General features: G+C 37.5%; 1 protein-coding gene across 3 annotated transcripts in view; it reads right to left on the bottom strand.

Moving 5' to 3' along the window:
• Positions 1–23,041, bottom strand: part of LOC115448131 (moesin/ezrin/radixin homolog 1) — a 57,242-nt gene that overhangs the window by 19,848 nt on the left and 14,353 nt on the right. For all 3 annotated transcript variants that reach the window (XM_037440635.1, XM_037440634.1, XM_037440636.1), the window contains one exon: positions 15,137–15,316. In XM_037440635.1, the coding sequence (XP_037296532.1) occupies positions 15,137–15,316 (180 nt within the window). The remainder of the gene's footprint in view (positions 1–15,136; positions 15,317–23,041) is intronic.

The following is a 23,041-nucleotide window of genomic DNA, read 5'->3' on the forward strand; positions in this document are numbered from 1 at the left end:
GTGCCCGATAAAACGACTCCGAAATATACTTCACATGATATCGAATTGAAATTAGATGTTGTTAATCAACAGTGCCACTAAATAGACGAGACGATTTTATTTAGATTAAGATGTCATCACACCAGCAGGTAATCATGAATGTGGTTGGACATCTAATAGCGAGATTGATTTCAGCGGTTTGTGCTATTCTCAACTATTCACATTTGTCACCTTACATCAAATACAGTACAAAGAAATTCAATACATTATACTATGCCAGCTGAACAGTTTTCTGTAGACATCTATGCTAATATATAAATCAGGAAATATATAAAGAAAATAATGCAAATATACTAAAACCAACACTACCACTTCAAAATTGTTTACCTTATTTGGTACGCAGAGGTCAACTTTCGCATCTTCTCAAACGTGTTTAGATACGACCCACAAGGCCGCGCGACATCTATGATTAGGTAATCGCGCTAGTTGCACACAATATCTGCCGCAGATAAAGAATTCCTGAGGAGCGGCAGGGCGCGTGACGCAATGTTTGCCGTGACGTGACAGGGCTGCCACTTACCACGTTTATATGACTGACGCTAACATGGTACCAATCTCGCAATAAGTTCTTGATATCAGCGATATCCAGACTTTGAACGTCTAGACCCGTAAGAAGTATTTACATATCTCATAATCATTTATATCGTTACGGATACTAATCTGCCGGTTCATATTTTTGCTTTGAAAAATATATGAACAGCAATATTTATTTTAGCATTTAGTACATTAAATGCTCCATTATTTCGCGAATATTTAACAAAATCCCATTCAATTTACATTATAATCCTCATATTAAAAAATTATGCACACAAAAAGCAAATAAATATTACAAATAATTTCCATTGTGACAACCCTAATGTCGCGTTTCATACGATAATCATAATTATCGCGCGACGCGACAAAAACTTACATTCCTCGCGCGAGCGGCGAGATCTCGCCTGTGAATCTACCATGAGATTTAAAAGTAAACAGTTTTCAGTTGTACTACAGTTCCCTCTAGAGACTGCAAGAATGAGCGTACTTGATGGGAATGGTATCATAGTTGCTGAATATCTACGCGCAATTAATTTTGAGAAAGTGCTAAGTACGCTTGAAGTTATCAGTTGATTTCTACAAAGCTTGTGGCTCCAGTATTGTGTATGTGGCTGGTCAAATGGTGGCGATCAACTTACTTGTCTAATGGTCTATATAAAACCAAGTCAATTAAATTCCCTTAAAAGTCAAATCTATGCTATTAGTGATAATTAAAGATTATGTAATTCTTTATCTTTATGTTGGAACGCGTACATCTTTAGAAGCATTAAATATGTTTAGCCTTATAACACAAAACCCATTTGTCGCTAGACTTTTATACCGGTAAGAGACTTTAAAGCAAGCGAAGTCGCGGGCAGAAGCTCCCATAGTTACAATCAACTCTAACATCTCACGTACAAAATGATTTAGAAGAGCAATCCGCACTAATGGCAAGCACAATGTGAAAAACTTTCGTCGCAAATCGACCGGCCGTTGTTTAATTGCCCGCCATGGTACGTATGTAATGAATGAAAGCGGTAAGTGTCGTCTCGTCGGCCATTACACCCGGCGAGAGCGGCCGGCGAGCGAGACCTTTGATGGCAGTTAATGTGGTTGGACCGAACACATTCTTACTGCTCTTGATGAATTATGTTGGAGAACAAAGTCAAGGAATGTTGAAGAACAAAGTCAAAAATAGTTGTAGATTTTTTAAAAGGATCTCCTCACCTTTTATGGACATTTATCACAAGTCGAGTTACAACCTCGTCATCAACTATACATAGCTATAATATAAAACGTAAGGTAACTCCCCTAAACAAACTTCGCTGTACAAATACAACGTTGTCCTTGAAAATTAACAATTTACGACACCCGCCATTAATTCCTCGAAATAACCAAAAATTTATTAAGACGATAAGCAATGAGGATTTCAGAGAAACATTACCGCTTTAAAGCGTTGGTAATATTTTTAGAATCACTCTCTGAGTGTTGATTCACACGTATGTGGCGGATCGTTTTTTTGATCTGAACATGACATCACTTAGACTTCACAGGACACAACCAGATGTTGCTTAAACACGTCCTCATAAGGATTGAGAATCCGTTAATAAAAATAAAGATACGCCTGTATCTTGTAGTGTATACAGAAGTCACATAATGCCCATTAAGTATTCTGGCTACAATTTTATTAAAATCAGAAAATAATATATCATTACGGTGTACTGCTCAGCGGCAGAAATATGGACAGCCATTCAAGATCTATTATTTACTAACCTACAGTTTCCCAAATTAGAGCAAATTCAAATATCGAACGACTCAAGATTCTCCATTCAAAATCCTTCACAAATTGTCCTATATTGAGTTAATCCCGCTTGTCAAAGCCTAACCAGCCTTGCCATAAGATCAATGATTAAATACAAGCTTACATAATAATTATAACTAGATTATTAATCAAGATAATCCACCTGCAAAGGATGTAGCGAGTCAATTAAACATTGCTCATGCGCAGAGAATGATGTTAATACACTTCATCCTGTCAAGGCATAAGAAGTTCAATGCTGGCTAAAACTACGATAACTAACAATATTACGTTAAGCTTATCGATGGTAATCGTGTCCTTTAAATAACTATGTGATTCAAGCCTTAGTCTGAGTCGGCGCATGTATGGTGGAGCGCAGCGTATAGAGATTTTTACTGTCAAGCTGTAATCGACATTGTCTTCATTCAAATAATATTCAAAATCAATTAACACAACAAAAGCCGTTGCTTTACGTGTTTTCCGATGCACGGGAGTATCCGCTAACTTCCTGACTCCGAGCTGCGACAGAAAAACCTAGTCACAATTATTTTTGGCTCGACCCGGGATTCCGAACCTAGGACCTCAGCGCCTTAGTCGTACTCGGTCAGCATAAGCATATGATGGCGCTTTGTATGACAAACATTCGTCAAAATATATTCATATTCATAATATATATGCCCTTTAATTTTACTCCACTCAGCTATGCAGGACATAACTACACCCAGCGCAGCGAATAGGGAAAATTGTATACATTACATTCTGAACAAATTGAATCATAAAGGCACATGACTTATACGGATTTATAGTTCATAAATCTAGATGGTCATTGGCCATTTATTAGTCACAATTATATATGCACCTGTATGCTGATGTCATGTGTTCTGAAGAAATATCTAGAACGATAAGAGAACTCTCTTTTTTTTATTCTGCTCTCACTTGCCGGCTATCAAGGTTGTCTTTAAAAAAATCTTTATTTATATAAATGATTATAGCTTAATTATTGCACGGACTGATATTGTTTTTAACCGATTATTCTTAGAAATATAAATAATTAATTGTTGATAGTTTTATTTTTATATTTTATCTAAAATCTACACCTGATTTTCTAATCTCCAACTAAAGTTCTTATCATCAAAAATAGTTATTATCAAAGACAAGAACTTAAATTTCGCGAATTATAAAACTAACAACATTAAAATACTAGTAGACAGCCTTTTAACCTGAATACCACATCATTAACCACCCGTTTATTTATATATCAACCTATTAAAACATTTATAATTCAAAAATCATAAATTTTCCTCCACACATCATCACAACTTCGCCAGCAGAAGTATCTCCCAATCAGCATCCGACATCCGCGAGCATGTTATCTCGCTGCGGAACCGGATCCTGTGATATGAGTAACGCGAGTGCTGTGACCGGTGACTAAGCAACGTGGGTGATGTTATGATTTAGTCCTGATATGCCGCAGTTTTTACATTCACATGTGGTGGGCATATTGTTTGAGAAGTCATTGGCCGTGAACTATTAAGTTTTCGGTTGGGATCTATGTTTTTTTTTTCTAATGTGGTCACAAAAAAGAATTGTTTTAGTATCACAAATAACTTAAGTTATATATAGTTTTTGATACGTACTTCGACCCCACCCCCCTTCAGGGATCTATGTTTTAAGCCGGCTTTTGAAGATATTAAAGTTTGAGGTTTTTATTGGATGCTAAAAGCTTGGCGTCTTGGTGACATCTAAGCAGGAACACTTAGCACTAAGACGGAATAATGTCACGCGTAAAGAATTCACTAATATTTCTTATTTCCGCTTCGAAAACGACAAGCCTGAGGAGCGAATTTGGATCATGATCCATTTGATGCTATTATGGTGGGAAAACAATAAAGTACACTACAAAACGAGGTCGGCGTAAATAAAAACTAATAAAAATGAATGAACGTTAGCAAGTGACGTCACCGTGGTGAGTGAATGTTTTAAGAATTATAATTAACAGTTTCTCCGTAGCCTATCAGACCACTCATGCGACAAAGAGAACAGTGAACCAATGTTTTGCGCAAAGAGGTAAAGGGAGCCAATAAACATATAGCCGTTTAACATAGACTGACCAAAAGAAACAGCATGTAGCTTTTCTGATTTTTACATCATTATACATAAGGTTCATATTAAATACAATTTGTTATAAAAATAGTGTTTCTAAGGACCTGAATCAAACCAATTTTCGCATTTCAGTTGACTGGCATTCGTTATCAATTTAATTAACCTTACGTTACTCCTATTAATTAAAATCCAATTAAATATTTCCTCGAATCGTCATAAAGCTTGAACATCTTCCTTCTAACTCATAGTTATTTATAACAAAGAACGTAAGGTTATCCGAAAACCTCAGCGGTATGAGGAAAACCGAATTTAGTCAATATTTCCTTGGGAAAATTTTGTGCCTACAGTAAATATCAGGAAAATTTACAGGGATGACCGTGTGACTCATGTTGGCGAGGTTTTCCGGGTTGTGTCACTCCGAAATATCCGTTTATTTCTAATCAAAAGGACGACAAACCAATGGGTCGCCCAATAAATTTTTTATGATCAGTATTCAGAATATTTGTCAATGATTTAGGAGCCAAAAAAATGTCTAGTGGAATTCGATATAGTGCTAAGCATTAAGAAATCCTAATGGGGAGTAAGTGGAATTATTGAGGCTCTAGCAATCTCAATGACCTTATGAATCATCACGCTACAGCAAGGGTACAAGTCGCCGGTTTTTTGCACACGGCTTTAACCCATTTACCATCGGAATGTTAGCCGGCTAATATGACAGCTACATGACATTACGCGTTTCACGGAAAAATAACCTTATTATGTACCTTATTATGTATTAATAATAAGGTTATTTTTCCGTGACACGATGTATTTTTCTGATGGTAAATGGGTTACAACATGCCGGCATACTTGTGTCAACTGGCGAGGTAATAATCTCCCGTCAGTCCACATTGTATTAGAAACGTACTCCATTTACCATCAGGTGCAGTGGGGTTCCTTGCCTTGCCCGCATTACAAAAAAAAAAGAAAAAAACAAACGAACTGTCGAACTGATACATTCATGAACAAAGCTGTCTGCATTATAACTCTATATCTGAATAATACTCTACGTTCTTAATTACAAAGTAATAACTTACAGTTTGCATAAATATATCTCGTTATAAAATATACCGTTAAATACCAGTTTATCAGACCATTAAAGTTAATGGTTTCCAAAACATACGAGCAATACGTGACCGATGACAAAGGCGTTGGCAGGAAAACGTGAACACATCAATTGTTTTTATACATCTAAATTTACTGGTGGTAGGTTTCTTATATGTACCACCGGAATGTCTATTTCTGCCGCCAAGCAGCAGTGTGTAGTCACTGTTGTGTTCCGGTTTGAAGGACATTGTAGCCGTTGTAACTACTGGATATAATAAGACATCTCATGTCTCAGGATGGCGATCGCAGTGAAATATCAAACAATATTTTGTAATTCATGGTGTTTCTACTATTTATGGGCGATCGTATGGCCAACCATTAGGCGAACGGCAAGCTCGTCTTGTCATTCAAGCAATAAAAAAATCATCAAAAATTAGCATCACATCAATATCTCTGGTGCTGTGGATGTTTATGATCGTAGGTGACCACTTACCATCAGGTGACCCACTTGTACGTTTGCCCCTTCTACTATGAAAAGCAGAAGCACCACGAATATTTACAAACTGAATCGCCGTCCAGAATTAAGTTATAATGCACTGCCCTAGACAAGACTTGGCGACGTGGAAATATCACATGTGTAAACTCATAAACACATCTGATTATATTGACTATAATGGGCTAAAGCGGCGATAGCCTAGTTGGTTGCGGAACGGACTGCCGAGAGGAATGTTCGCAGGTCCAAAATCCAAGAGTATACACCTCTGACTTTTAAAAAATAATGTGTGTTCTTTATGAATTATCGCTTGTTTCAACGGTGAAGGAAAATATGTTGAGGAAACCTGCATACCTAAAAGGTTCTCTATAGTAATTTCTAGGGTGTGTGAAGTCTACCAATCCGCACTAGGCCAGCGTGTTGGACTAATCCCTAATCCGTCTTAGTGGTAGAGGAGGTCCGAGCCTAGCAGTGGGTCAGTAATCAATATATAGCACAAGGCTGCTATTACTATATAATGGGCTCGAAGCATAATCTCAATAGTTACTATCACGAATCAAACCACCTCACTTAAAAACGCAAGTCCGGACTGGGAATCGAACCCCGCATAATGGTTCGCAGCTCACAAATAAAACCAAATCCAAGGACACGATGACATCATTTCGGCAACACGTAATAAATTTTAGTCACACTATCATTTAAGCTTGGTTTAATTTGTCTCGCAAAGATCCGTTGAAGGTTCGTTTTAAAATAGGGCCTTAATGAGGTCGATGATGTCACCGCAAGTTACAGATAAAGGCGACAGATGGCAGTTATCACTTACAAGCCTCGACCTTGACCTTCGGAAATTATTTATAGCTTTTCCTTTTTTACGAGCAATATGTTATATACGCACTGTGTATGAGTCTTCTACAGGCAATTGTATGATAATATGTTGTAGGTATATTTTGAGGTTCGTGATCGTTCATCAGATAGTCCGTCTGCATTGTACAAAGTACAACACACGTTCTGCTTTTATAGTTAAAATCTCAGAGGCGCAATGAGTGCTTTACATATTCATGTTCTGGTTCCGTGAAGTGATATGGGGCGATTTATATCCGATACGTATTCAGATCTCAGGATGGGAAATGTGTTATATTGTTTTTTAAAAAAAAAAATACTTTCCTGAGAATCGAATCCAGAACCTCACGGTGTCACGACTCACATACGCGACCAATGGCATGTTCATAAAACGACAATACTTTGTGCAGGTGACAAACAATAACATTCCTAATTCAAACCGAATAAGGCACATACATACAACCTCCAAACGACCTTTACATAATGCGTCGATACTTGCGCATGATTCACGAGGAGTAGGCGTAAGTAGGTTCAAGTTTCGTTGGCGAGTGCGCATGCACTTGTAATGGCGTAGTCCTCAGTACTCTAGTGATCACGACGTTAGATTTCGTGCGATATGAATTACTGATTAGGTAATGAAAGGACGATTTCGACGCTTACTAAATATAAAAGCCTAAGATATCGATACAATTCATTATCGATAGCGATATTTGAAAAGAGCAAAATATATCGCTCGTATTGAGTCCATAACTGCGGATCAATATCCCTTACTTTACTACACTCTACGTATCAATAGAAAAGGCAAACGAGTAGATAAGTTTTCAGATGTTGAGTGACCATTGCGGTTTTAGTATGCCATCCGTAAGAAGAATTGTAAATGATGGACCTTTTAGGACGAATAGGAACGAGAAAAGCATTACATGGCTTCCAAATAATCTCAACTCTCTAGAAACAATGCAGTGTTCGTGACTCCACAGCGGGCAGGTTACATTGCGCGTTCTGTACGATTTACGTAACATGTGTATAACACGCACTACACTGCATAGCAACGGAAAACCTTATGAGAAACACGAAACTATTGTATAACAATATTACTTATTGGCCGCGTTACTTTTTGTATACACATCGATATGCGGCGGTGTTGCGTCGACTTCTCACAGTGAAATCACGTAGTGAATGAAAAACACCAAGTTAGTCATGGACGAATTGATTTTATATGACATAACAACATTTCGGCCCAACTAAGTTAGAGGGCGCACCCATCGCTGTATTTGAAATGAATTCCGTATTTATAAATTAAAGTGAACAAAACTTGATAAACAATTTAAAATCACGTCGAGTCTCCTTAACAACATGAAGGATAAAGAAAAACAAACTAAGGCCAAGGACATCGAAAGGAGGTCTCCGTGTGTCGAACGATTCTCGACGCCTGCAGACGATCGTATTTTACTGGCCGCCATTTAAATAACCAGTCCGGACGCGTCGTTTGATTCTCTCACTCCAAGTGGGCAAACAATATTTTATAACAAATTATTATTAGGCAGTATTTTTGATGTTTGACAATTTAAAAATCTATAAATATAATAAAATTTTATAGTTACTTAAGTTTATAATTACGATATTTATCCCATTATTAAATTAGTACCGAAAAGTCCACTGATAAAAAAGACCGGAAACCATTGCCAAAAAATTAATTAATCAGGACGTCCTTGACAAACATTACCAGTATACATAACTATAAATAACCATGTTATGATACGAGTCGATGCGTCATTACACGTTTGAAATTTGACCGTTAACGATAAACGACGTGATCACACGTGTGACGTGACATCGCCGCCGTGCGAACTGACTTCCGATCATGACCCGTGAGTCACGCAGCGACGGATGAAACGGATGGAGACGTCAAGAGGACTGCGGTAATTTAATGTTTAATTACACACGTTAATCCCGCGCATGTACTTGTAAACATTTTTGAGAGATTTTGAATCTTAATTTCGTTCTAATGGTTTGGATTAAGGAATGCAGTAAAAGTAGGTAAGTTTTTGTCATAAGCTGACAGGCTAAGACATGACGCTATTAGTATATGGAAATGCATCATCTTCTTCCATGTCAAAAATGATCACTGTTAGATAAGTGATGTAACAATTTAAATATAATTTACTTTAAAAGTTATTTTTATATCTTAAATATAATAATGCATACAAAAAAGATCACCCTCCAATGGCGAAGCTCAAGACCTAAGCCACCGACGGTTAGGGACTCAAAGTGAGGAATCTACTCACAAAAGAAATAATATTGTTAAGTTACACACTACTTTAAAATTATCGCGATATGCCCAAAATGTAAGTAAACGGCTTGATTTGGTTCGATACACCGCTTTGCTCCACTGTTTTTAGATATAACATAGCTACAATAAAAGTGGCCCTACAACATAGCTTATCGATGATTTGCAAGGTTCTAGTTAAACAATGCCTAATAAAACATTAACAACCGACTGAATTACGATAACCATGTTCAATCATTTAATTGGGATAATATTTCATATAGTTTTAATACTTCCAGTTCGAATTGCCTCCGTCACACCTGATGTAGAGATAGGCGAGCCTCTATTATGTGAGGAATACAAGTAGCACTGGCTGACTGTACCACTGCCTATTAATCCAAGTATTCAGGCGTGAGTTTAACATATTACAGCATTTTAAAACGGTAAGAAAAGACTCTGGCCTATAATCCAAGCATTTTATTAAAATATAATAAGTATATCGCTTTATACTTAATTACAAGTAAACGACCGACCTTACGATAAGCGGTTATCATTGCCAACAATGTCGGGTTTTTTAATCAGGTATAGCAGAATAACTTGCACCCGATACAAATGTGATATACTTAATTTAATTGAAATTACCATCAGAAATAGAAGCGGAAATCTCATAGTAATCATTATCCTAATCATCCTGAAAAATCCAGTCTAGTTACAGACGCCTGGCCACACTAGCTCGGCGTGTGCAAACCTGTATGTTGATATGAATGGAAATGCGCCTGCGCACGGACCGATGAGTCACGGACAAGACCTGCCTCGCGGACACATTCCTCGTGTAGGCGTGATCTCTTGCCTATTGGGGGATATTGGACCATTAAATCCAATGAACCCATTATATTCCACACTTTCTGACGCGAAGGTTCAGGCAGAAGTAAATCTAGTGCACTCACACTTTGTCGAGCTTATATCCGACTTAAGAAGCAACAGGGGAGAAATTATTAAATTCCTCGTCTGATAGAGAAACAGTAAGATTTACAAAGTATTGGATATGGTCTCATTACACTGAGATAGTTTTATGTCTATTGATTATTTTGGCTACAATTTCCTATAACAAAACACAACGCTTCCACTGATCAGCGACAGAAATATTGAAAGGTATGTAGACGAACTCCTGAATGAAAGGACGAAGCTTACGTGTATCGTATTAAAGTACGAAGGTTAAAATAGAATACGTCCTAATCGAAAGGACGTTTTGGACATGAGACCATTGACCCGACAAAATAGAAGACCTTTTAAATACTTGTGTTTGAATAATATTAATTACGCCAACACAATCGGAGACGTAGTGTAAACTTGAAACCAAAAACAAGAGGCAGATACGAGAGCGTGTATGATAGAAAGAGATAACAGCTAACTTGTTTCCTTCAAAGTGTACATTAGAGAAATTAGTTTGCTAGCGAAAGGCGATGCGATTACGGCTGGCTCGTGTTTTACAATACAAACACATCGATTGAAATGCGGTAGGGTCATGCAAATTGGTCTACATCACTTAGAGCGTTAAATCTTTGTGGTATCACTGTCAACAACACCGACATTAGTCATTAGTGTTTATTTTATGACATAGAATTATAAGATCTAAACTTGAATCGTTTCTTCAACTAGTGGCAGTGCCTGACCAGGTTATACCACAGACGGCCAAAATCATTTGCAATCATCTGATCGACGTGCAAGTTTGCGCCGATGAACCTATGGACCCAATCTTGAGACTAAAGAATTAGTCATTTTACAAACGAAATGAAACTAAGGACTCTCTACGTAGAATAAGAAATCATCAACAAGCACGTTAATACTTTTTGTTTTTATACACTATACGATCAGTACTCAGATTAAACATACATAATATAAACTGTTACGTAACTCAACAAATATGTCTAGGAGCTTAGTGCGATGACGTTCGCAATTCCCTGGAACTGATGACGACAATGATGATATCCACTCGCTTGCTGATAACCGATATCGTACTCGTGAAAATATAAAATAATACACCAATCATTTCAACTTCATATTCATTGGAAATGGTACAATCCTATAATTATTAGGTAGAGTTAATGCTAAGCTCGTTTGAAGATTTGGATAATATCCCAACATGAGCAAACAAAGATACATGGCTCATATACGTCAGCCAGCACTGACGCTAGCTCTGTGTGCACCACTAGAAATAAGGTTTGGGTTACGAAGTTCATTTTCTGTTACACAAGACTTCAAAGGAGTTGATGGTCTGCCAGTGATTCTGATTGCCTTTAAACATCCACAACTCCAAAGATTAATACGTTACTAAAATTAAAGAAAAAGAAAACCTGTTTGAAGAATTAGGGAGATTATTTAAAATTGGTAACAATTCTGTATTATGAATAAGTCATTACCTTAGTCTATAATATATTCTCTAATACCAACAACATATCAACGATCTCGAATGTTGAAAATACCTGAATTATTTAATCATTATGCTCTTAATGATAATAAAATTGAGGTATGAACGCGGCACTGTATCTGATAACAGCGCTGATAATAGTGATAACGTCCATCGCTTATCGCACAGCAAACATTCTCTCATCTCGGAGGAAATTTTGCGCATCTTAACGACTGTTTTTTTTAGATTCTGTACGAATTAAGGATATCAAATTATCTAGGTAAATGGTGAATATTTTTCACATTCAATTCAATTAGTGGTAGAAACTATTTCGTCTGCCATCTATGTGCAGACACTATTGTACCCGAGTAAAGAATATAAAATCCAGTGACATCATTGGATATATCTCAGGTTAACGCGAGCAGTCGTATCCATATTTATGATGTCATTAGTTTGACTTCTCTTTACAGACAGGCCTTATTGTTTACCATCAGACATCCTTATTTCGTTATTGCATTAAATAATTTTAAATCGTTCAAATATTCCTCCAATCATTATATGCGTTCGCTCATCTTATCGTGTTTTAATGTTTCATTTCACCACTCACCGCTCCCAAATCCGGGTATTTACCGATTAGTTTGGCAGATACCACAGGCCCCCGGTTATCATAATGAGCGTTCATTGACCCTGACCTGACCTTGACCGTGACCATCATTGGCTATGAAAGAGGTGTAAACACAGCGTACGTTTAATTCGCGAATACGAAGACACTTTTTGTGACAATTATGTAGTTGTCAGTTAGAACTAGTTTGCCGGAATTAGGGTATTTATTACAAGTCTCTTACGAAGTCAGATTAGAGTTCAAAGCAGACTACCTCGTACGTTTCGTACAGAACTTCTAGACTCAAAAGTTTTGAACAAAACTAATTATTTTATGTACAAAATAAAATATACGAGAATCGAAGACATTTCACCGAAAGAGACACCTGAAGCTCGTTCAGTACACGCGCAATTTAAATACAGCATTGGTGAAACGGGCCAATGTCGCGTGGAGGAAAATCGTTTCTCAGAAATGTTTGTAAGACGAAACCACGGAAACTGTGTTGCATGAATGTTAATAACTCGGTTTAATGGACGCTGTTGCTCACTGGGGTCAGGGAGAATAGGCTAGATGGTCCAAAATATGTTATAGTAAACCGCACTCCGATCATATGATATTACAGATGTTACCGGCAATGGTGATCCATTTTACATCAGATGAAATTGGATGTTTTAATAAAAAATATTATTATATTAGGTCTGCATACACAGGACAAAGTCTTTATTTCTTAAAAATTAAAACCTGCACACCTGAGAATTACTTTAAAGGAATTTCGAGGGTGTGTGAATTCTACGAATCCGCATTAGGCCAGCGTGGTGGACTAAGGCCTAATACCTCTTAGTAGTACAGGAGGCCCGTGCCCAGCAATGGGTCAGTATATATGTCTACCAACCAGCACTAACGTTGCTGAATGAAAAATCTAATCCTGCATCGATGCAAGAAGCACGTGCCTACGATTGGAATAATGGAACACAAGCTGAGCGAAGACAGTGTATTTGTATTGAAACAAACAGCATCTGTTATTGTAGCCGATACATTCGAGTTATTATTTTTAGCTCTAACCTACGTACGCAAGTTCAAGTGTAGTACGAATCGACGCTAAAACAACGATATGATAAGACGAGCAAATTACTCGTTGGATGGAAAGCACACAATTGACCATAAACGATAGTAACGATACCCATGGCTTAAAATTAGAAAGTCTACAAGGAGCTGTAATGCTTTCTTCGTTCTAAGGTACGATTTCATAATGCCTAATAATACCAGCTAAAGTACCTTTAAACTGGAAAATAAGCGTACCTGCACAGTACTAGTAAGAGGCAGAAATAGACATTGTAGAGGTGTCTATGTAGACTGTTGGACATGAAAGACGTGCCTGTACGTTCTGGAATTGCAGTACCTCAATGTTGATATTCATTCCAAAATCACATCTCAGTGTGTGGTCAATGTAATATCTTTTGGAATGATTTATTATTATTTAGTCTCTCGCCATAATGACAATCTATGTATGATAGCCGTTAAGACAAATTCCAATACATTTGTAATGTTATGTAAATGGAACAGACTGCGCAGGCGCACTGGTATGCTCGTGTCGAATGGAGTGAGTAGCAAGGTCGCGGTATATGCTCGGCGAGATGATATTTCATAACAAATCCACGAAAAGGGGTAAGCAGGGACATAAATAGATCGCCAAGCTTTCTTATAATAAATGAATTGATCGTAATCACAAATAATAAATATATATAGGCTATACTTTCTCTACTACGCGTTTTCATACCGCATTCAGTTTTGTGAGTTATTTTCTGTAGTCGGCGCTAGCCCTTACACAGGAGTTTTAACAACTATTTGCTATCAAACACTGTCAGGGAATCGTGAATGCAAACTCGTTACCGAACGCAAACAGCGCAAACCGATGCGTCAAACATTCGCTTCGGAAATCGAACTCGTTTGTCGCTTTAACGCTAATTAGATCGCGCAAATGCAATATTTAAACGATGAGGTAATCGTTAACTTTTCGATAAACATTCAAATGATACCAATTCATGGCAGTTGACGAACCGGTTCATGAACGTAGTGAAGTTGATGATAATGTTGGTGAAATTGGTGTCGTTATGTTGAGTTTTATCAGCATTTTGTGGCACGAGTCAGTGCAAATTTTCGTTATGCCGGCATAAACAATTGAGTCATCTGGTTGTAAAACACCATTGTCCATGAACATTGCAATTCCTGAGGGATGCCCAACTGGGAGACTTTTGAAGCGAAGATATATCTACGTCCAAGGCATGTGAATATAAGTCTTCCGTCCTACGTATCAAGATCTATGAAAGATTTTTCATCTTAAGTACCGAAACATAATATAATCGTAGCGGCAGCCTTTCATTTTACAGCCCACTTAGTAACATGAGGGTGTTTCGGACTGACTGAGAGCCAATTTGGACTGATATAAATCTGAGTCAAAAAGTACTTAAAAAGCGACATTAGTGTCGTATTATATGAACAGAGTATTTAAACAGAAGCATAACTCATTTTGGACTCGGACTTTAGACTCGAGTCATTTGATAATATATTTCAGAATAGTGTAAATTCGGTTCTAAACGTTACACATAATTGTAAACATCAGCTAAATGAGTCCGTCAAAATAAACAGAATATTAGTCGCTATCTGGGTATTGAACTGATTAACAACTTTATTCGTTGTTAATTATAAATTATTTATAAACACAACAAAAAAATCAGAATTATCGCAGAAACAATACTCTCAATATTGTTAAAACCTTCAGTTTCACCTTCATTTATCTTAATTTGTCCAACATACTTTTAAATATACTTCACAATATAACGTAAAATGTTGACTCTGTATTACCACCGCGATTTTTTTTCTAAAATATAGTATGCAAGATCAAAAATAAATATTGTTGCCACGTCAAAAATATCGCCCGATTTTCGTCCCCTCTGAAAATGAATTTAATGATAACTAACACTATAACTAACCTTCTTATACAGTTTGATCCATGTGAGATCGCCCTTGGAGTCGGTGTACTGCAGGCCGAAGAACCACACCTCGCGCAGCCCGATGGTCTTCACCACCTGGTCGAACAGCTGCTTGCCGGTGGTGGTCTGCTGGATCGCGAACTCCAGTTCCGCGTCCATCGTCGTCACACGGACGTTCATCTGGAAATAAACGAATACATTACTGTCATTGAACTTTAAAGATTATAAGACTCATTCAATAAGCCAACTTTTAAGTAGAGTCCAACATTGAGTCTAAAAATTATTTAAAGAATGAATTTTATTCGATTATTTTCAGCAATTGAGAGATTATATTTTTTGTGTAAATGTCATTTTTCAATAAAGAGCTACGTGAACCTCTGACGTAATTCTGAAGTCTTTTTTCGTAGTCTCACACTTAAAAAGTTGGCTTTCTTGGACTTGGTAACACACTTTTTTCTAGCTAATTGTGTACCTACAAACTAAAACTCATTCAACTCTATACGAGTATAAGGATTTCTTATGTTGTGTGCGAGTGTGAGACATTGAAATAAAACAAAATAAACTAAAATTGAATGATATAACTCTATTGAAGTCTAAAATGTCAAGTGAATCGTGCAACACATACATCTAAATATAGCAAACATCTGCTACAGACTATACAGTATACATGTTGCGTTGCTCCTAGTATCTCTAAGATAGTGATTTAACACATTATGTACACAGCATTATAAAAATAAACTCTAATTACTCACAACTTTTATTTCTGCATGTAATGTGGATCGTTTCCAAGTATTTTAAACTAGCTATTCTATTTATAGTACTATCTAACGAGATCATAATCTAGGCATTTATGTTTGTATGAATAGTTTTTTATTTAATGTGAACACTATAGCAGCAAGTATAGTATAAATGCGAGATTTGGTAGAGATCGGTGGGATATTTGTAAGGTTAAAGAGGTTTTTGTAATACCTAAAAAGCTCTGAACAGATTTGAAAGAGAAGCACATAAGCACACAAGCAGTCTTCTATTAACATATAAGCGATTTTCTTGGAAAAGTATACTGTGGGTAAACAAAGACATCCCTGAGTGGCATTTCCACATGGCAGTGGCATTTCAGGCGAAACCGCGAGAAAGACTTAATTTATAAGAATCAGAAATACTCTCCGCGTAAACTGGCAACCGTTTATAAAAATAACCACGATATTGTGTGTAATGACTGCCCTTGCGTCAGACACTCCGACCGCAAAGGCGCGACCTCAGCCGTCCGCACCAATATGGCCAACACAGTGAGGACAATGCGCTCGGGACAAGCGATAAATCTGCCCGTTCATGTCACTCGGCCTGTTGCTATTTTAGCTTTTTTAATTGATATTGACGAAGCATTTAGTATATACACAAATATATAACATCATTACAGTTAGTAACAGTTCTACTGAAGCGGTGTTGTATAAATTTGGCATTTAACAATTCATGTCCAGCTATCTCGCTGTAGACTCAGGACTGTATGTGATTGTTCAAAGGATTTGATGGATTGATAATCGAAGAATGCTCAAATATTCTGATCAACTCCCAGATATAACTTGGCAAAAACAAATCAGAGACAGACCTATTCATTCATCTTTGTGACATTGCAAAGAACTTGACTACAAACTTATGACAAACAACTTATTTTTTTTTATAACAAACAACCTGATTATTTTTAGAACTCTAATCTATGGGCAAAAACAACAACTGTGACCAACTGAAACCTGTACTCATATAACTACAAACGGTACGTTTTCTGTGAGATCACAAATACATACAACCAACATTGTTACTCATTAAGACGATTCATTGAGAAAGCGAAAGGGGCGACTGAAATAAACAACACACAAATAGACGCGCGTAATAGCCGCTCCACACGAAGCGTTTGTCGCGTATTGGCGCGTGGTATAGTTGGGATACTATGAGAAAAATTCGTTTAATTTTAATGTATATTCTGTTTTTCAAAAATCGAATGCTATTTCTACCCGTTAATAGCATTGAACTTATGTATTCTATGCTCATTTGTGCACTCAGACTAAGCTTGTGTTGTTTTATCCGTGTCCAAATAAACTTAGTGCACGAGCACGCAGCGCTTTTGCCTCGCAGTAATTTTTCTTGCCATTGGCCAGTGTTATAAGAGCCAGTTGCGGCTCCCCAAGCTCAGGATGAAACAAACTGGCCTAAGCAAATGTTTTAGGTCAGAAAAATAAAAAAAAGGATACGTTAAATTAGCTAAGACTCTAGCCGCCCAAGTTTTGTCCGAAGTATGTGATGCCATCGACGACTTCACCTATATAGCACACACCGATTACAGTTTTAAATGTTGATGAGCATGTTAGTTGCAATACAAATTCCAATGAAGTTACTTAGCTTTTTGCGTTGCTAATTAAATGAAACTTTGCCTATTGCACTAGCTAGTCTAGATTTTTCCAAGCACAACATTCCTTGCATGTACTTACATGACATTTACAAATGGTGCGTCTAAAAGCGTAAAAGGTTATCCGCGCGAAAACGCGCAATGTGTAACCGCATTAAACATTATTTACGATTGAAATTCACTAGTTCGCGTTGAGACAGTGCCAAGCGGATGCTTTCTTCCGGGACGTTATGTCACATTTAATTCTGACTATATTTAGGCACGGCTTACGACGGCCCCCTCCTAATGGGTGTCATGGGGATGCGTGTTATGAAACTCTGAAGATTTTAATAAAACTTTTTGCATACGAGCGTCGTTTATTGAACGACATTTCTTTCTTAATATACAAGTGTACTATTTGAGAGTTTTAGTAAAATACAAATGTGTTATTTGACTAGGCAAGTAAAAAATTAAAATAACGTTCTTTGAAGATAGGTTAGGATTCTTCTAAGAAGTTCAACCTTCGGCAATATCACTGGGCCGCACGTTACATCAAAGTAACCGTCACATTATTTTATGTGTGTTAAGTTATAACAAATGACACCCAATTAAGGTCAATTTACGAAACATTCCTCACCAACACTAATGGGTGCAGAAGGTTTGAAATATTCGGTAGTCGTCAATTTCCATTGTGGCCATTGTGGAACAGAATCTATCTCATTTCACGCGCGTCCCATCATACCCACAATCTCGTGCAACAGACATGACTTACGACACACGACGGCATGGACGAGTGTGAAAAGTAATGTGACCGATAAACGTCGATAAGATAACACGTTACTAAAGAGAATGAGAGTTATCGATAACCCATACATTATTGGTACAACTTTGTTTAGTCAATGGAAACTAAAGAATAATTTTAAGGAGTTTGAAGGTTCGGCGATATTAAGAATATATATTTTTCGGATGAGATAGACGATACGAAAGGATATGGAATCAAAATGACTACCATCCCACACAACACTTAGTCATAAGAAGGCACGGTGTATTAATCTGAAATAAGGACTTGCAGATAAGGATTAAATGTTTGAAAAGGTTGGAAAGGATGTCTCGAATCGCCTATGAGAATTATAAGCACGAATTTAATGCACAACACCTTGGCAGTGTAAGCAAATCAATTTGTCAATATTTTGCGTGATTACATTACATCTAACTTCGTACGCCAAAACATAATTTTACCAATAGAACATTTGGAAGGATAATTTTTCTCCTGATCCATCTATTTCACCCGTGTTTATAGTTTTAAAATGGTTACTTAGAGTAGCAACGCGCGTATTCCGCTGTAATTCGGAGGCCATAGCAATGCGACCTCATGTCGAACGTTGATACAAAGCAACCTTTACTCTAAGCCTTACGTGCGTTATGACCGTGTCCACACATAATTGATGTCATTTTAATCTCTATTACAGGTGGATAGGAGTTGCGTGGACTTTGCACTTTTAAAATTAAAATTACACCACCGTCTGTAATAAAGACGTGCCAGGCTATCAAAATTGTGACGCAGTCAGGAGCTACAGAAGCGGAAAGATACGCTTGTGTTGTTAAATTGAATATCGTGTGTTGTTAAATAGTCCCTATCTACGTTGCAATAAGGGCTTAATAAATTGCAAACTTCTGTATACAATGAATATGTACGCTGGTTCATGTGAGATTTTTTAATGGATTAAGTATTGATATTGAAGCATTAGATATTTACAAGAACCTTCCACTAATTTCCAAACCATATTTATTGAATTTACATGAACAAAACACACTGGTACCAATTCTCAAGGTCCGCAAACTCAATTACTTGGCTGTATCTAAATCAAGCTATTTAGCATCAACAATGGCGCATGTCATGGGGAGTTTATCATTGTGATGATGACAATGGCCGGCTTTGCCATCACGCTTCCGAGGCCAAGCGACTCTGGCTATTAAAGTACCATTCTAGACAAAGCGACTAAAGTGCATTTGCACTGAACGTCCGAAGCTGAAAATAGTCATGTATTAAGACAATGAGATAGTGAATTTGCAACTTGTTACCAAGCAGTTATCAAAGAAGTGGTAGCTTCAATCCTTGCACTAAAAAAAGTTTTCGCGATGCATAAATTTAGGTGTGGACCTCTTTTCGGTACCGACCTCATGGTACCGTAAAGCCGTAAAAAAATATTCTTCGAAGGTTTTTTAATAATGTTCTATTTATACGTACTAAACAAGTATTCAGAGCCACCACTTACATCTTAACGTGGTGTAGGGTATGTGTGTGTGGCTATTTAACGAATATTATATCTTCATTCTCTATATAATCATAATTCATAACATCATGCCCTGGTAATGTCGCCGCGGCCACGTTTGGAACGGTACCCTAACCGGCTTCATCTGCCCGCATGCCCTATTTGAGATGTAATTTCAAGAGTTAATAAGGTTAATGTGAGGATAGTGTGTTTAATTTGTACATTGTAGAGACCTACACGGGATTGAACCAAGTGGTTTTAATGCGCTCTACTGAATGTTAGGGAATAGTCTCCAGATTGCCTCGTAATGCTTGTCACGCGAGTTTAACTATGAAAGATGATTTTTATAAAGTTGAGGAATATTGTGACCTCTTAGAATTTATTATAATAACCATGACATTAACAAATACAAGAGAAACAGAGGTATACCGTAGAATGGATGCACTAATAGTTCTCCGAACTTTTTGTGCCATAGTATGATGATGGATATATCACATGTTAAAATATAAAATTCTCAAAATTATGTTCGTCTGATCCGGATTTTGAATTGGATCCTACTGTTTCGTAGGATATTCAAGCCGCAGTGGCAATCGCACATAGATAACATTTTATAACAGGTATTACTCCAACACAGATACCACGAGTAACTTCATACAAAAAATATTTCATATTCAGGTTAATTCATTGCATCAACACATTACACAATATTATCTAGGCCAATAACATATAATAAAATAATTATCTTTATTGTTCATACCTCACCATACTAAAAATGCCTTACAAAATAAAAAAGATAAACTTCACGAATCTCTAATCGATAAATAAATATAGCTCATCTATCTATCGACCTTTACTTTCCAATTAGATTGTGGAATTTGCTGTTGATTGTCGATCGGATTTAGTAGTAATATATGAACAGTAGTACCTTTTCATGTTACTTCAATATGACAAAGCGCATTTGAGCATCGTAGATCTGAGTCGGGTCTGTTCGTAAATATGTACACCACTGATGGGTCGAAGGATTATTTACTAGAATGGGTCTTTAGTTAATCCCACTAGATTATTACTATAAGCCTGACATCTTCTTTTATCCGATGCTATATCTTGGTAGCCCTGCTATACAAAAATCGGTCTAGGTAGTCGTCATACTTTTATCAACTTTACCGCCAAGCAACAAACCCTGATTAAAGTCAATAAAATGACTTGCCATTAGGAGTCTTAATTGGTGTATCAATTACGAGGGCATAGCATGTACCTTATAATTCAAAATTCTCAACTAAGATCAGACGTTGCATTAACATGTGGTTTTCAGAACAAGAACTAAGCTAAATTACCGCCGTTTAATAATCTATCCTAAACTCTTTTTTCGCGCTATAGTGAAAATGGATCAATCAGAACTAAGATTTTATGAGATGCTTACAAATGACTCATTTTGATTTGGTTTCTTCGCGAGATCGGATCGATGATTAAAGTTGGGATTGTTTATTGAAAACGGAAGGTAGTTTAGCTTAGCTTCCATGACTAGTAAAATTACACATTGTCAGCGGCGGCATTTGGGGGAGGCGAACTACCCGGGGATTCACGCGACGCCTTGAAGCATTTTTACCATCTAAGCGAAACTTTTAAAACTGATATTAATGAGCTTATTTGCTCCGCCCGGGGTCTAGCGTCGTTTTTGTATGCTTCCACCTTGAGCCTCACGTTGTTTAGGGACGCCATTGCACATAACACATAGTTTAGTTTACATATTTTGATATTATACCCAAGTGACAAAAAAAAAACCTCAGATATTCGATTTGATTTGAACTAACATTTATTCTACTGGCAATAGTCGCGCAAATGACCATCTCATTCATTCGTAAAAACTGCTCACTTTCTTTTGTTTATTTGCGTACACGCTGAATGGTCGACTAACGAGCTGCTAGCCAGTGAGTCACTGCTCCGAGATTGTGCCCGCTAATTGGAGATAAGGAGGCCCCGGCGACGGTAGCAACGTTATCACCATCAAGCGTAAACGGCGGATGTTTGCGTTTTGCCGGTGTAGCTGTGTGCTGCACTCTCGCTCGCCGATTGTATTGCGAACATAATGAGCAGGATTGTTGTTTGATATTAGATACAAGAACATGTATACCTTGTACCTATATGATTAGGACATTTGTTTATTTGCAACTAGCTTTTGCTCTCAGCTCCGCATACGTGGAACAGGTTACGGAATAAAAAGTAACCTATAGCACTCGGAAGTAACGTAGCTTCCTATTAGTGATAGAATTTCAAAATCAGTGCATTTGTTTCAGATATTACCTATTAAAACCTACAAACAAACTCACAAACGTTTCCTCATTATAATATTAGTACAGATGGCAACGTAACAAAAGTGTACCTAGGTAAGATCATGAGAACTACCAAAAAAAATTCAATTACAGCTCTAGATTGCACTTCGTTCTAGATAAGCTCAACATTATCACATAATCAGGTGTGAATATACTAAGGTAATAAGTCCTCTGTCTAAAGCGTGCGAGCACACCCCTGTTTACTTTTGGCACACAGACGAGAGCCCATATTTGCATGCAAGACATTATCTTATTTAATTGTATGTTGGTGGACTCAGCATCAACCTCATCTCAGACATGATATTTATGAACAAGGAAATCTTATCATCTAAATATTGTTCTTGTATTTAGTTACAGTCGAATCAGCAGTGTGCAGTCATCTCTTATTTGGCCAGATTTTTAACTTTGTTAACTTAGTTTGAGGAGCGCTGCGTCATAGATTGGCTTGATTTATTGAAACTCTTGTGAGGGACGACTAATATGGGCCATCAGGGGGTCACCCGTGGCGGTAGGGAGCTGTCCACCTTTAGTGTACGTTGTGCAAGTTTAGCATATTTTGGTGACCCTCGGGATTGACGGTAGCTTGGACGGTAGGCCTCATGCTGCGTTGACGCTGAGAGCTTTCGCTCTAGCCTAGCACGGGAACTTCTGAGTCCCACCCATAAGAGACGGGCCGCACCAGGCGGCACCGCGCAGGGGCGGCTGCAGACGAGGACTTCACTTCCGTCGGAGGAAGCCCGCAGCCTTACCTAATGTGCCGTATAGGGCCACCGCGGAGTTTTAGACTGTAGTAGTTTTACCATTCTTCGCATTAATTTCATAACTGTATTATGTATGATAACATGTTTCTGTATCATGGCACACATCGTGCGCTGTGGTGGGCAAAACCCCGAGCGTTTATACCACTAATTATAAATTCAAA

This window comes from Manduca sexta, chromosome 20 (assembly GCF_014839805.1).
Source record: "Manduca sexta isolate Smith_Timp_Sample1 chromosome 20, JHU_Msex_v1.0, whole genome shotgun sequence".
In the NCBI taxonomy this organism is placed as follows: domain Eukaryota; kingdom Metazoa; phylum Arthropoda; class Insecta; order Lepidoptera; family Sphingidae; genus Manduca; species Manduca sexta.